Below are 15,640 nucleotides of genomic sequence, written 5' to 3'. Positions count from 1 at the left end.
CTATTGGATGTTGGAAGTGATAATGAGATTGGGATATGCTCCAAGGTCCTCAGGTGGTAGCCAACAAAATACAGTACTGATCAATGAGATCAATACTTCCCATCTTTGGGGATGGAGGTGAGGGAAAAGTGGGAGAAGCCTTAATCTTTGCTCAATCCTTCAGGAAAAATAAGGAGGTGTGCGGTAGGAGCCTTGTACCCTCTGCCCCAAAGGTAACACATACCTTATAATGGAATTTGCAATAAACCGCCTCCCCATTTGCATTAACCAGCTTGAAAGTATGTGATCCATATCCATTCATGTGGCGATGTCCATCTGGAATCCCCCGATCACTGAACAAGAAAGAAACCTAAAGAACAGAAATATAAAGCCTAAAATGTTTTCATTTAAATCAAAACATCCTTGATTTTTAAGATATTCCTTAGTTTCCAGAAAGTCTCTTAATGACATAAAACATACTAGCCAATTTCCCATGGGAAGGGTTACCATTATTATTTCACTTGTAGAAAATAACAAACAGAAAAATTTTAAATCAAAATGATATGCAAATCACTAATACTATGACTCAAAATTCTATGAAGGAAAGCCAAAACAACCTGAAAACTGGCCTAATTTGTTATTCAAAATTTATCTGCATAGCAAATTTGTTTGGTACTACTTTCCCCCCACTTCCTTAATACAGAGCTTTACCTTACACTACAGACTTTCATCCTTACTACTGCTAAATATCAACTGACAATGTTGCTAGCTATCTATCATCATCATCATCATCATTTAAGGTCGATGAATGGGGCATGATTAGTAAAGCCAGTTACTACAAAACTCTTCATGATCAAGAAATCTGAGGAAGCTGATTCCAATAAAATAGCCAAAACTGGAGAGACACTTTATGAGGAGGCATAATTAAACACTGCATCCCAGGTGATATAATACAATGGCAAAAAAGGGTTCATACCTGATGCAGAGACTCAGGACGTAGGCTCCAAAAGTCCCAGACCATGTCCGGATCCTTCAGATGTGTCTGAGGATTTCTCTTTTGGCTGTGGATAAAAGATGGAAACTAAATAGAAAAAAGAGAGAAAAAAATCCAAAAACTAAGTTTACAGGAATTACGGTGTCTTTCATTATACATGCCTATTACTAGGTTTATGGATTATAATTCTAAATACAATCCTAGAATTTTAAACTGCCAAACCGTAATATGAAATTTACTCAGCATAGACAACTAGCATCTAAGATACCCTAAAGTATTTCAAATATACTCAAAACTATAGTCTTTTCTTTTTTTTTTCTTTTTTTTTTTTTTTTTAAGACAGGGTCTCACTCTGTCACCCAAGCTGGATTGCAATGGCATGATCACAGCTCACTGCAGCCTTGACCACCTGGGCTCAAGCAAATCTCCCACCTCAGCCTCCCAAGTAGCTGGGACTATAGGCATGAGCCACCACACTTAGCTAATTTTTGTATTTTTTTGCAGAGATATGGTTTTGCCCTGTTGCCCAGGCTGGTCTCGAACTCATGGACTCCAGTGATCTGCCTGCCTTGGCCTCCCAAAGTGCTGGGATTTATAGTATTTCTTCATGGAAAAAATATACCCACCCTCCCGCATGTGCGCACGCACACACACACACACCCCCTCCTGCTGACTCAGAGCATGTAGAGACACCCTCTGCTTGTTTCCAAAGTAAAGTCCCTCTTTTTACTCATCTTCGATGCTCTGCAAGGAAAACTAAACTCACTTCCCATTAAGTCAATCTGTCTTAAAATGACAAATCTAAGACCAATGGTAACTGTTGTTACTTTATCTTATTAAATACAGAAAAATGTGTTGAAAAAAGTAATCCAGCCAACTCATATTCTTTTCTTTCTGCCTTTCCCACGGCTTCTCCTCAAATGCCAACCTATTTGAAATCAATTTAAGTCAACAAACATTTGTTGAGTGCAAAATACTCTATTACCTACCAACATGGGATCCCTGATGAAGAAAATGGGGGTGTTATTTCCAACGAGATCCCAGTTACCATCTTCTGTGTAAAATTTCACTGCAAACCCACGAGGGTCCCGAACTGTGTCAGCTGAACCCGATTCTCCAGCTACAATATTCAAATGGAAACAGGAAGCATAAGCCACAGCACTTTGCATCCAAGAAGCCTGGAGACATAAAGAAGCACCTGGATCCATCCTTTCTAATCCACTTCCAAGAACTAAATTAGGTATTTAAGTGCCCGGGTTATTATTTCTACCCACCAGCTAATTCAGTCCACAAATCAAACAAAATAATTAATTGAGAGCAATAAGAGAACATATGTAATAACAGCTGATAATGTAATTCATTTACCATAATAAGATAACTTTGTTCAAACAGGTAATTGAACTTTTAATTAAAATAAGGGAAGAAAATAATTATGAGGCTTAAAGTAGTGACAAACAGAATAAGTGAGTTGTCAAAATGATGAGGTTAACATTAAGAAAATGAGTTAAAATATTGGTTCTTAGTTCTTAATTTCATTTATTTTTATGTTCCACAGTATTTTTAAAATGCAGAGACTGACACAGAAATGGAACTAGTGAAGCACTAGGTATGTTGAAATATAGTATGATAGATCTAATACTATCTCTGTAACGTGAGAAACATCATTTAGTCTCTCAAAAATAAAAAGAATCCCACTCTGCAAAGTAGATCTACAAATCAGAGATTATATCTGTAAAGCACCTAACCACAGTTGGCACAGAATTAATTCTCAATACAGGTCAGCTGTAGGCATAGTTATTAAATAAGATTTCCACTCTATTCTTCTGTTAGAGGCAACCACTTTTAGGAAAGCTCTTTCCAAATGTCACAGAATTGCAGAGATAGCCTCTGTGTAAGTGTGATTTCCTAAGACCTCAACAAACAGAAATACAAGTAACTTCCCATGTGTCTCCAAATATGTCTTCTACTGTAAAACCTCGCCATAATTTGGAGAAGTGCTTGTTTCCTATTTTCTAATAACTTTTTCTTTAAGTTATAAACATCCCCAAAAAGGTGAAGTTGAGTTAAGCCATACCAATCACACCAATAAACCAACTTACCAACAGTGGAGAACCGAACTGCGATGGGAGTCTTCTTTCCAATATGCTCAAATACCTTTGCCTTGGAGTATTTGGTAATGTCATGTGTGACCTCAAAGTAGCCAAAGGCCCCTAACGAGAAAGACACAGAAATTCTTACCATGAGACCATTACTCAGACATTCAGGTCCTCAACAGGCACCTGGGTGACAAGAGAAAATGATGGTTAGCACCAGCCTTCTGGGAGCTTCCAGTATGATGGAGGAAGGGGAAATGCCCAAACACAAAATAAAGAGGGTGAAATGCAAAGCCCTATTCTATCACTCAGTGCTAAGTTGAATGCCACATAGCTGGAGCCAAGAGAAGGAGGTGAGTGAGGCTAGAAGTCGTCAAGGTTGGCCCAAGGACACAGGGTCTCAGAGGGGCCTGAAGTACAGGTAGGACCTATGAGAGAAAGAGAAGAACAGAGACAAGAGGAGATGAAAACACAAGAGAAAGAATCTTTTCAACACTTAGCAACGATGATACAAAGCAAGCAATAAACTAAACAAGTCAAGACGGAAAAATACACACAAACCACTGGAGAAGATGGGAAGAAACCTTATCCAGGAAGAAGAGATGAAGAAATGCAGAAGTCCTAACTGGAAGTCCAAGTCAGCAAGCTAAGAGAAAAACTTCCTTTCTGTGGAGCTCTTTTTCCAACTGAGTTTTTCACTTTCTTTCAAATACCACCCCCATCTTTGTGTCTGATATAACAGCAATAAAGAAAGTTTTACAGAAATTGTTGGAAAAAAGGAAAGGAAAAATCATCACAAACCCACCACCCTAACATAACTACCCCAAATTTTGCAGCTCATTCCAGTAATTACCCAATAAGTACATCATTTAAACTTAGTTGCAATTGCAGTGCATGTGTCTATGTCTGTATTTCTGTACAGCAGGCCCTCAAATAACATTGTTTTGTTCAACATTGTTTCATTATAACATTGATGAGAAAAAAATCTATTCCTAGCTGAGGCCACCATCTGTGTGGAGTCCGCATGTTCTCCCCATGTCTAGATAGGTTTTCTCCTGATACTCCAGCTTCCCCCCACATCCCAAAGATGTGCACGTTAGGTGAAGTGGCATGTCTGAATGGTCCCAATGCGAGTCCACCCTGCAATGGACAGCATCCTGTACAGGGCTGGCTCTTGCCTTGTACCCCAACCTGCCAGGACAGGCTCTGGACTCCCACCACCTTGAACTGGAATAAGCTAGTAAATAACTATCTTATTTTACTAATCTTTCTTAAAGGTATGTATGGCTCACATTTATTTCAATGTTTAATATAAGATGTATTTTGAGTCTCTATTTAGAAGTTTGGTGACGTTTTATCAATCAGAAATATGCCATAGGAACTTAACTCTTGCTTATGACAATTAGCCCATCATAAAATTGGTTTCATTACATGTTGTTTAGCTTAAAGTCAAAGTTTCCAAGAACCTATTGACGTTAAGTGAAGACTTATTGTATTTTTATTCCTTCAATGATGGGAGAAATGGAAGATTGCTATTTTTAAAAGAAACTATTTTATATATAATGTTTAACCTGAGGAAATAACCATCATTTATTTACTAATTTCCCTACTGCTGGATGTTTTTCCTTTCTCCCACAAATGGAGATCTGGCACTTGTGTTAAAGGTCTTCCAATCCTTTGGGAAATAACACTTGACCCAGGTGCTGTGAAACAATCTTTTTACAGCAAATAAACACAGCACTTACCTGCTCCTTTAGCATGCACAACTCTCTCAGGAATTCTCTCTCGGTCAAAATGAGCCATTTCATCAGTGAAAACCACATCCTGAACAAGAAGGGGCCCACGGGGCCCTACTGTAATAACATTAAGTTTGTCTCCTACTGGGTTACCAGCTCCAGTGGTCAGGACATCAGCTTTCTACAGGAACACAGAAAGAAAGTGCAGAAGAGTTAGCACAATCAAACCTTTCATTTACACTGTCATGGGTACATAGCTTTGCAATGTTTATACCATCTGCCCTCTTTTTTAATTTCCTGTGTCCAAAGTACTAAAATCTGACAAGATGGGCCATTGCCTGAAACTTTTAGTCATGCCCCAGAAACCCTTGACAAATCTCAACACCAATCTGCTAAGAAACTTGCTCTGAAGAGCAGAAAGATGATTTTGGAGCCTGAAAATGTGCTCAGCACCTGCTCCAGAGAAAGCCACTGGGTTCTGCAAAGCTCCCAGTCAGAGAGGTGCCCAAAAGCGTCCTACAAGCTTAACAGTGAAATGTCCAATCCAGCAATGAGAAGATGGTCTCCAGGGAAGCTGTGCTGGTCAATACTTTACTCAGAACTTACAAACGCTTTATTACTGCCACGATCTTCAAGTGCGCTACCCTGTTTAGTGCATCTCAAGCAATGTACACCAGCTATTTGCAACATCTCTTTTCAATTAAAAAAAAGAGTCAATGGCTTTCACTGTCACTAAAAGTAAACTGTTACTGGTAAGGTGGATTGTAGTATTAATGTTTTAAAGATAGCAAATGTCTCTGAAATGGGATAGGTTATTTTACTGTAATAAATAATTAATTTTAATCCACCTGATTCTCCAATTTCAGTTACATCAGAAGACACTCAGCTGTCCCTCCTCTAGGGTGAGAGCGGCATTCTTCTAGCCCCACATGATCATAGAAGCTCTTAGCTTCATCTAGTTCCATGGTCAGAGAATACTTTTGACCACAGACAACTGCCTCTGCAGTGTCTTCCCCGGGTCACTGGAAATCAGGAGAGACATGTAGGTGACACAAAGCTACACCACCTCCACCTGGGAGAGGAACTCAACACTGTCTATGACAAAACTCAACAGACCAACTTCACACACAGAGAAAAGCACTATTTTTAGTATTTCCACACACCTAGATGGAGTCTGTAGTTTTGCTCCCCATGCATGTCTGTCCTGTACATTAAAATAAATTCCTGCCTCTTCTCTAGAAGGCAATATGGTGAGGAGTAGGCACTTACAAAACCACAAAAGATCTGTGAGCTGTTTGAAAAAAGACACTGAATAAAGGAGACCGTGCAATTTGCAAAACTAATAAACAAGACCCTCTCACACACTAGTAAATGCCCTTGCCACTAGAGTTATATCTTCAACCAAGTAGGAAGAGGCCAACATGGCAGCAGGGAGAAACTATGAGTGCCAGCACTAGAGCCTGGGTCCAACTTCCAGTTCTACCAATTACCAGCTATGTAGCTGCTGGTAAGTTACTTATTTATGAGTCTCCATTTTCATCTGCAAAAGAGAATAATAAGTACCTCCTAAGGTTAACACATGAATTAAAAGAGCTAAATGTAAAATGCAAGCCACACATTCAGCACATATATGCTTTCACTTCACTGGCTGTGAGAACATGACCTCGTAGCAGAAGGAGCAAAGCATTTGAAGTTTTATTTTTCTAGTAATCATGACAGATGCATACTCCTCCATCCACACTCTCTCACTCTACCATCTCTGTCCCTAAACCCATCTAGCAAAGCCCCTTCTAAACTGTCACAGTTTAAGGGTCCAATCAACACTTACCACCCAGTGACACCACTCTTTTGAAGATACATATGTTGCTAATACGTGTGACTCTCTGTGACGTGCTAATACGTGTGACCCTCTGTAGGTTTATTTTTAATTTAAAGTAGAAAATGAACCAGAAAAAAAATTTCTACTTTCTAAAGTAGAAAATGAACCAGAAAAAGAGCAACTTCACCTTTAGTTTAAACCTAAAGCCTTGGTTTTCAACCTTGGCAATGCACTGAAATCACCTGAGGAGCTTTTTAAAGCCTCCTGATGCCTGGGCCATCCCCCCTAGAGATGTCTGATAGAAGTGCCCTGGGTGAGGCCTGGGCTATTTTTAAATGATTCCTGTTCAAGCCAGGATTGAAAACCACTAACCTAGAACTATTGGGTGATAATAAAGTTAAAATAATTAGAGAGCCAGAGCAAACCAAATCTGTTCACTCTTTAAATGCTCTTTTCAACATATAAACAAGGTATTTAAGGAAGCCTTTAAAAAATAAAGGGACATCCAGGCTGGGCGCGGTGGCTCACACCTGTAATCCCAACACTTCGGGAGGCTGAGGCTCAGGTGGATCACCTGAGATCGGGAGTTCGAGACCAGCCTGACCAACATGGAGAAACCCTGTCTCTACTAAAAATACAAAATTAGTACCAGGTGCAGTGGAGGGGTGCCTGTAGTCCCAGCTACTCGGGAGGCTGAGGCAGGAGAATCGCTTGAACCCAGCAGGCGGAGGTTGCAGTGAGCTGAGATCGTGCCATTGCACTCCAGCCTGGGCAACAGCAGTGAAACTCCGTCTCAAAAAAAAAAAAGGGGGGGGACATCCCATAAAAGGTACAAGTATGAGAAAAGATACCAAGAAGCTCAGTAAAAGGAACGCTAAACAGATGAGAGTGTTATTTACATGCCAGCATTCTTAACGTGGGGAGGGAGCTGCCCCTAAGGCAGAGATGAGAGCACATCACATGTTCCCTTCTGGTTACTGGGTCAGGGTGATACGGTCAAGAATAAATACCACACCCAAAGGCAGCAGGTGCAGAGTTGGATAAATGAATAAAGTACTAAAGCTTGAGGTGGTCTTTCCTGATGACACTGACTATTAAGAGTGGGAATGCTGGAATTATGGCAGTCCTCCCTCCTGCCCAATGAAGGAATCCCCTCCTTAACATCAATCCTGTTAAGAAATGAAACCTGAGTTTTTAAGTTACAAATGGAGGCTTCAGAATCTCTTCCATTTCCCCACTCTAATAGTTAGATCAATTGTCTTCATTTATATAACAGCTTTCCCCACAAGCTCATGTATATACAATTTACCTTCAAAGCCAGTGGGTCAGGAAAGCTTCAACAGTCAGCAACAGAAAAGGGAAGCCAGGGAGCAAAAACTAGAAAGGAAAAGATCCCCCAACTTCAGGGGATGTTTAGTGCAACACTGGATAAGAGGAACTGATCTAACCTGAAAGATAGAGTATTTATTAATATTAGAAGGTGAGGAGCAGGATGCGGTGTATTTAAGTTGAAAATAATTAATGCAATGAAGATTTACTAGATGAAATGAGAGGGTGGGGCTAGAAAATGGACCACGAAAGTTATCTCACTTAAGCCTGTCAATAATCCGGAGATCAATATTATTAATCCCATTTAATGGGCGATACTACAAACTCAGAAAACTTAAGTAACTTTGCAGAGATGTCAGTGTTGTGGCACAGGTTTGCTTGTTACATGTAACACGTAAGGACAGGCAAAGAGATTTCCTCCAACTTGCAATTATTGTTTTTAACTCAATGAATAACTTTAGAGCCAGAATATTTTTAAAGAGAGAAAAGCTTCTCTATGGGTGGACAATTTTAAGACCTCTCTCTGGAGAGGTCCTTGTTAACATGTTTACATCTTCCTGGCTGCTAGCTCCCATGACATCCATACGTACCTCTCCTGAACTGCTCTCTCTACCCTGCCCCACACCACTCATGAAGCAGGGCCAAGGGCATCTTCTTGTGCCCCATATAACAAAATATTGTAATTGCCTGTTTATGTCACTGTTTTTCTTTTTTTTTTTTTTGAGATGGAGTCTCGCTCTGTTGCCCAGGCTGGAGTGCAGTGGCATGGTCTCAGCTCACTGTAACCTCCACCTCCTCCCAGGTTCAAGCAATTCTCCCATCTCAGCCTCCCAAGTAGTTGGGATTACAGGCGACCACCACCACACCCAGCTAATTTTTGTATTTTTAGTAGAGACAGGGTTCCATCATGTTGGCCAGGCTGATCTCAAACTCCTGACCTCAAGAAATCCGCCCATCTTGGCCTCCCAAATTGCTGGGATTACAGGCTTGAGCCACCGCGCCCAGCCTGTCACTATTTTTCCTCTCTGGACTGTGTACTCCTTTTACATCTATATCCCTGATCCCTAATACACTGCTCAATATACTAACAAACATAAAACAAATGTGTGTGGATTCAGCATGCAAATAAACTAAACCACGGACCAATATGATATGGCCAAGAGCCTTTCTAACAAGCAGGAGGAAGCAGCAACAGTCTATCCCTCTCCCTGCATCGCCCCTCCAAAAAATGGGAGAAATATTTTAATTTATAAATTCTGATCAAACACCTTTAGACAAACTTGTTATGAAAACTGCCACAGAAATTAGCTTGGCTAAAAACTAGCACAATTATTAGAGGTAGGGACTTAAAGTAAAATTCTATTTTGACTTTGCTGCCTTTATAGGCTTCTTTTGGCCAGAGCTAATACATAAATGAAGAAGTTTTCCTGGGAGGAGTAAGGTTGGCTTCATCTGGTGAAATATTTTATCAACATATTACACTTTCCACTTAGTAGTTCCCTTCACTCACAGAAGTTTCAAGAACCTAAACATATTCTTCCACTTTTAATTAAAAGATTGGTTAATGCAAATTGCCCGTCAGTCCCAGAGGAGTCATAATGACGTCTTTTCATTCTGTGATAAAGAATGTGCGTAGCGTTTTCTAGCAAATAACTGCCTAACATTCTCCATTTATTCAACAAAGATTCAAGTGCCTACAACGTATACACCCACGTACAGGAAACCAAAGACTGTCCTGACCTTCAAATTTCTTAGTCTGTGGGAAAATAACAAGGGTGGTCTAGATATTGACTGCTGTGGAAGCTAAAGCAATTCCATCTTAGATACTGATCCACCATGCTGACTTCTGATTAACTCCAGTTGTAAGATTTCCAGTTTATCTATTATTCCTTGTGAAAGAGCCCCTATTTACTATAAATCCTGCCCTGAGGTCAAACAACCTTGACATTATCATACTTCAGTCATGCCATACCTCCCTTCTGAATCGCCCTTCCCTATGGTATTAAGCCCTGGGTCTGAGGGGTAATGGTATGGGATCCACCATCTTGTCCGCCAACACGCAAGACACAGACATGGTTTCTGGTCCTAAGTCCCTATTAAACATTTCTTTCTGAGAAACTTGATTTGTCAGCCTCTTTCTTTGGCCTCTCAGCTTCCTCAGACTTTGGGGGTAGGTTTGCATAGACCTACCCACCATGCAAAGGTAAGAAAAAGAAATGAAACCTTAAAAATTTCTGTCCCATCTCCCATAGTCTCTCCCACTGCACATAATGACTTAGCGATTCCATACCTAGGTATATTTCAGGAGAAATGAAAGCACATGTGGACCAAGGGTTAAGTCACTCAGTCACCCCTTCTCCATCCCAAATGTTGGCAGTGTAACATTAACGCAGTTATTACCAGGGTTACCCTAAAAAAATATAGACCCTCACAGGCTATAATGCATAGGCAACTCACTGACAGAAATGGATAGTCTAAGACTTAACCTCTCTCCCAGGTAAAAAGAGAACTGTATAAAAAGGTAAGGTTTGAAATGTTCAAATTCTCCCATTTTAAAGGGATCAGAGGTTACTTATTAACATTTCCCACTTACCCCCAAGAAAAGAGCACTGGCAGCAAGCTGCACTTTAAAAAAAAAACGGGAAATGGGTTAAAGGTAAGTATCTCAAAAGAAGAGCCCATGGCATTCTAAGCAGCGAGCAATAAAGTTCCCATTTAAGTTCCCTTCAAAGTGGCTGGGAATACCTGCACAACCACCTCCCTCCTGCCAAGAGACAAAAAGAAATAAGAATTTTTAAGTGGATCGAGGTCATACTCATGAACACATCTGACTCAATGCTCACTTATTAAAGTTTACAAAACTCCCAATTCACCTGTCAGCAAACCAAATCTGACCACAGAAGATACGCCCAATAAATTGCTTTCACATTGGTTGACTGTGTTTCCAAAATAGGACACTCTGATTCTTGAGAGAGGAGGCAACAGAGTGTTCTCCTATAGTAGTCCCAGACAGTAAAGCTCTCCTAGATCAGTAAAGCATCAAAACTAATTGGGAAGTGGAAGAGAGCATATTAGCACAAAGCTGCCCACTTAGATAAAAGCATTTACCAAGCAAGGGGAGATTTTTTTTAAATACCATCTGTTACTGTCATAATTTTCTAACAGAATATCTTAATGTCAGAAAGTAAAAATGACATATTCTTTAAAAAGAAATTATGTTGCATGTCCATTGCCGCATCACAAGAAAATGGCTGGACAGATTTTCACCATATATGAAATGTACACTTTGGATAATATAGTAGAGTCAGCTTCCTGGACAGGGGGTAGACTACCCCAGGTGTGGCCTGTAACAGAGTTCTAGCCAACAGAATGTAAGTGGCAGTGACCCTGGACCCTAAACCTTCCCACACTCATATACCCTTCTCCATGCTCTTGAGCCTTCTGTGCTGGATAGTGACGCCCATAAAAGCCATGTGTTGACCAAGGGGGAGCTTCCTTCAGCCTGGTGCCCTCAATAACTGTGGGAAGCAGAGCACCCACCCACCTCCTTCAACCTCAAACCACTTTGGGCCATTCATGTAGGAAAGGAATACATTTCTTTTTTTTTTTCTTTTTGAGATGGAGTTTCACTCTTGTTGCCCAGGCTGAAGTGCAATGGCAGGATCTCGGCTTACTGCAACCTCCGCCTCCAGGGTTCAAGCAATTATCCTGCCTCAGCCTCCCAAGCAGCTGGGATTACAGGCATGTGCCACCACGCCCAGCTAATTTTGTATTTTTAGTAGAGACAGGGTTTCTCCATATTGGTCAGGCTAGTTTTGAACTCCTGACCTCAGGTGATCCGCCCACCTCAGCCTCCCAAAGTGCTGGATTATAGGTGTGAGTCACCGCACCCGGCCATAAATTTCTAATATGTTTATACCATGATACATGTTGAGATTTATTATTATAACACTTAGCCTACACATGATTCCACATGATTGAACTTAAAATATGGGCCATGAATCAATAATTTAAAAGCAATTCAATTTTTAAAAAGACAGAAAATTTGAACATATACTTCAAAGGAATATATACCAATGGTCAATAAGCATGTAAAAAGATGCTTTGCATCATTAGTCATCAGAGCAAAGCAAATTAAAACCATAATGAGATACCATTGCACACCCAACAGCTAAAAGTAAAAGACTGACAACACCAAAAGTTGGTAGGATGTGGAGCAACTGGAACTCCCATACACTGCTGATGAAGTATAAAATGGTACAACCACTTTGGAAAAAGGCTCAGCAGTTTCTCATAACACATTCACTTACCTTATGACCCAATAAATCTACTCCTAGGTATTTCCTAAGAGAAATAAAACCACCTGTGCACAAAAAGACTTATGTAAGAATTTTTATAGCAGCTTTATTTATTTTTCATTTTTAAGACAGGGTCTCCCTCTGTCACCCAGGCTAGACTGCAGTCATGTAATCATGGCTCACTGCAGCCTCCACAACCCAAGCTCAAGCAATCCTCCCAACTCAACTTCCCGAGTAGCTGGGACTACAGGCATGTGTCACCATGTCTGGCTACTTCTTTTATTTGTTGTAGAGATGGGGTTTCACCATGTTGCTTAGTCTGGTCTCAAACTCCTGAGCTCAAACTATCCTCCCACCTCAGCCTCCAAAAGTGGTAGGGTTATAGGCATGAGCCTTCATGCCCAGCCACAGCAGCTTTACTTACAATAGAAAAAAAATTAAATAGCCCAGGTGTCCAGCAACAGGATATCCAAATGGTGGTATATTCAAATAATGGAATCTTACTCAGCAATGAAAAGAACAAACTGCTAATACATGAAACAACTTGAATGAATTAAAGGATGGACAGACAGATGGAGTAACGTAATAAAAGACACAGGGCAAAATGTTCCTTGTAGAATCTAGATGGCAGATATATAGATATACACTGCAAAATTTTTTCAACTTTTCTGAATATTTGAAATTTTTCATTAAAAAAAGTGTTTGAAAATTATATAGGCTATAAGGCATATGCATAATTCCTTTTGGAGGGCCCTAGGGGGAGGAAGAAGTGCCTAAAAGAAGTAAGCGGTTTTTACCAAGAGCAGCTAAAACTGAGGAACAATAAGACATCAATGTGACTGCCAATCAGGACAATGTACCCAGTGCCCTGAGATGTCATGGACAAAGGGGATGGCTGTATTTCAATTAAGAGCCTCCCAACTATAGATGTGCTTTTTGAGTCAGCCATTTCTCACATGGGCAACTATGTAAGGTAAATCAACAGCAGGGACTTCAACAGTTCATGATTCTCCCAAACAAGGAAGAAGGCAGCTAGTCTCAGAATAAAGGGAAGTCCTTTAAAAATGAAAATATTGGCCATGCGCGGTGGCTCACACATCTCGGTACTTTGGGAGGCCAAGGCGGGCGGATCTCCTGAGGTCAGGAGTTCCAGTCCAGCCTGGCCAACATGGTGAAACCCCATCTCTACTAAAAATACAAAAATTAGCTGGGTGTGGTGGTGGACACCTGTAATCCCAGCTACTCGGGAGGCTGAGGCAGGAGAATTGTTTGAATCCAGGAGGCGGAGTTCGCAGTGAGTGGAGATCATACCACTGCACTCCAGCCTGGGCAACAGAGCAAGACTCCGTCTCAAAAAAAAAAAAAAAAAGAAAAGAAAAGAAAAAGAAAAAGAAAATATTTTGTTTTGTAAAAATCTCACTACTTTGTCCACACTTTTCTCAATTCACCGAGTATTCATGAAAACGTCAGTGTGAACCAGGATTTGCACCCACTGGGTAAGGAAAGAGTCTTGGGTCCAAGAAGCTGAATTCTAACCTTGTCTCTGCCACGAAGTAGTGGCACATCCTTTACTAAGACTCTACCTCTCTCTGGTTTACTTTAAGAGCTCATGAACCAACCTAATGGTATATAACAAAGAACAGGGCCAAGAGGGGAGATTTTCCAGGCCCTTAGAGGAGAATGGCAGCCTTTTCCCAAACAGGGAACCATTAAAGCAATCCATGAGCACTTAGCATTAATACCCCAGTTCACGAACCTGAGTTTTGAGCAAGAGCACTAGGCAGAATAGGGAAAACAGGGCTGAAGTCCTCTCTCTACCATTAACCAGCAGCCAGGGAACAGGGCAAGACCTTTAGACTCCCTGGGCCAATCTGCCAACAGTAGGCTCAGACCAGATGCGGTCTCATCTAATCCAACCTCCTCATAGATGCCCTCTGAGACTCTGCACCCGTGGGCACAGGCCAGGAATGCCTCCCCCACCACCAAGTTAAAATCCTACTCATTTAAAAAAATTCCTGTTCAAATGTCACCTGCTTTGTCCGGCCCACCTGGTCACTCCCTCTACATTCTACAGATAACCTGTATTAGAGCCCTCACCACGCTGGAGTGTAATCATCTGTTTATGTGTCTCGTCTCCCAGACTAGACTCTCAGCTTCTCAAGGGTGTTGTTCTTGCCGCACTGGAATTTGTACACCTTGCCCCGAACAGTGCCTAGCACCTACAGGTGCTCAAAGAATAGAATAAACGCATTAACCAATCCCTAATGTCACCCCCCAGCTCTAAAATGCTAGGCTTGACATTTTGAAGTGCAAATGAGACAATGGATGTAAAAGTTCTTTTATTTAGTCGTTTAATAATGTGCATAGTACGTACCAGTCACTGTGACTGGTGCTGGAGACATCAAGATTGTAAAACACAATCCCTGCCCTGCTGGGACCCCACAACTATGAAAGCGTGTAAACAGTATTTCAAGAAGGGCACCGTTAGAGCCTGGTTCCACTTCTCCCCTCACTGACTTCCTTGCAGCTGCAGCTCTCTGCCTCTTTCCCCATGAGCCCTCAATCTGTCCTCAAGCTGCGACCTCTGTCCCAGTTGGCAAAAGTGCAAAATTCTGAAGCAACCACCCGAGCCTGTCGCGGACAACAAAGCCTGCAGTCCCGCGCCCCACTACCCGGACCCCCCTCCCCTGCTTCGGCGAATGTAAAAGTCCGTCTGCACCGAAGGGGATCCCCCCTGCCCAGTGAGCCGCGGTACAGTCCCTCCGAGCGCCGCCCCGGGGGAAGCCGGGCCTTTACTTGCCGACGCCCCCGCTTTCTAAACGGACCCTCGGGCCCGCTCGGGGAGCAGAGTGTACCTGCGCGGCCCGCTGCTCCTTCCAGTGCTGCATCTGGTCGCTGGCGGGATCCCGACTGTCAGCCATGGCGTGCGGTTGGCTGTGCGGAACACTGCAGGAGGCCTCGGCTCGTGGGTCTCCACCCTTAGCAGGCAAATCTGCCTGTTGCCCCGCGGCCGTGGCTACTTCAGGCTCAGCCAATCAGCACCACCCCCTCGTCCCGCCCCCTCGGGAGGACTGCCTTCTGATTGGCTGCTCGGCGGTAGGCAGGCCAAGATTGGAAGCCCAATGGGCTCGGAGCAGGGCTCTCCAAAGGAGACCTGAAGACCCGGAGATACCCAGGAGGGTGCGGAAAGGAGGGGTCCCGCTCTGGCCCAGCAATTGGAGAGCCTCGCCCCGCCGGCCCGGGGTGGCCGGGATAGCCGAACCCAGGGCGGGGCTCCCGGTTATCACCATCCTTCAGGCCGCCCTGGGACGCGGCCGTTGGTGGCCTGCCAGTTTTGCAGACGGAATACTTAGACCCTGCTGGGTGGGGCCTTGCGCTCCGTAGCTATGCTT

The 15,640-nt window shown here is 42.4% G+C and overlaps 1 protein-coding gene across 1 annotated transcript in view; it reads right to left on the bottom strand.

The window, feature by feature from the left end:
- Positions 1-15,438, bottom strand: part of CAT (catalase) — a 33,026-nt gene extending 17,588 nt beyond the window's left edge. Inside the window, exons 1-6 of the mRNA XM_004050923.5 lie at positions 15,104-15,438; positions 4,812-4,983; positions 3,073-3,183; positions 1,963-2,093; positions 956-1,060; positions 224-349 (exon numbers count right to left, since the gene is read on the bottom strand). Of these exons, the coding sequence (XP_004050971.2) occupies positions 224-349; positions 956-1,060; positions 1,963-2,093; positions 3,073-3,183; positions 4,812-4,983; positions 15,104-15,169 (711 nt within the window). The 5' untranslated portion in view covers positions 15,170-15,438. The remainder of the gene's footprint in view (positions 1-223; positions 350-955; positions 1,061-1,962; positions 2,094-3,072; positions 3,184-4,811; positions 4,984-15,103) is intronic.
- Positions 15,439-15,640: the final 202 nt, after the last annotated feature.

The sequence above is a fragment of the Gorilla gorilla genome, chromosome 9 (genome assembly GCF_029281585.2).
Source record: "Gorilla gorilla gorilla isolate KB3781 chromosome 9, NHGRI_mGorGor1-v2.1_pri, whole genome shotgun sequence".
NCBI classification, from domain to species: domain Eukaryota; kingdom Metazoa; phylum Chordata; class Mammalia; order Primates; family Hominidae; genus Gorilla; species Gorilla gorilla.
The sequence above is the reverse complement of the archived record's forward strand: the minus strand, read 5'-3'. Positions and strand labels throughout refer to the sequence as shown.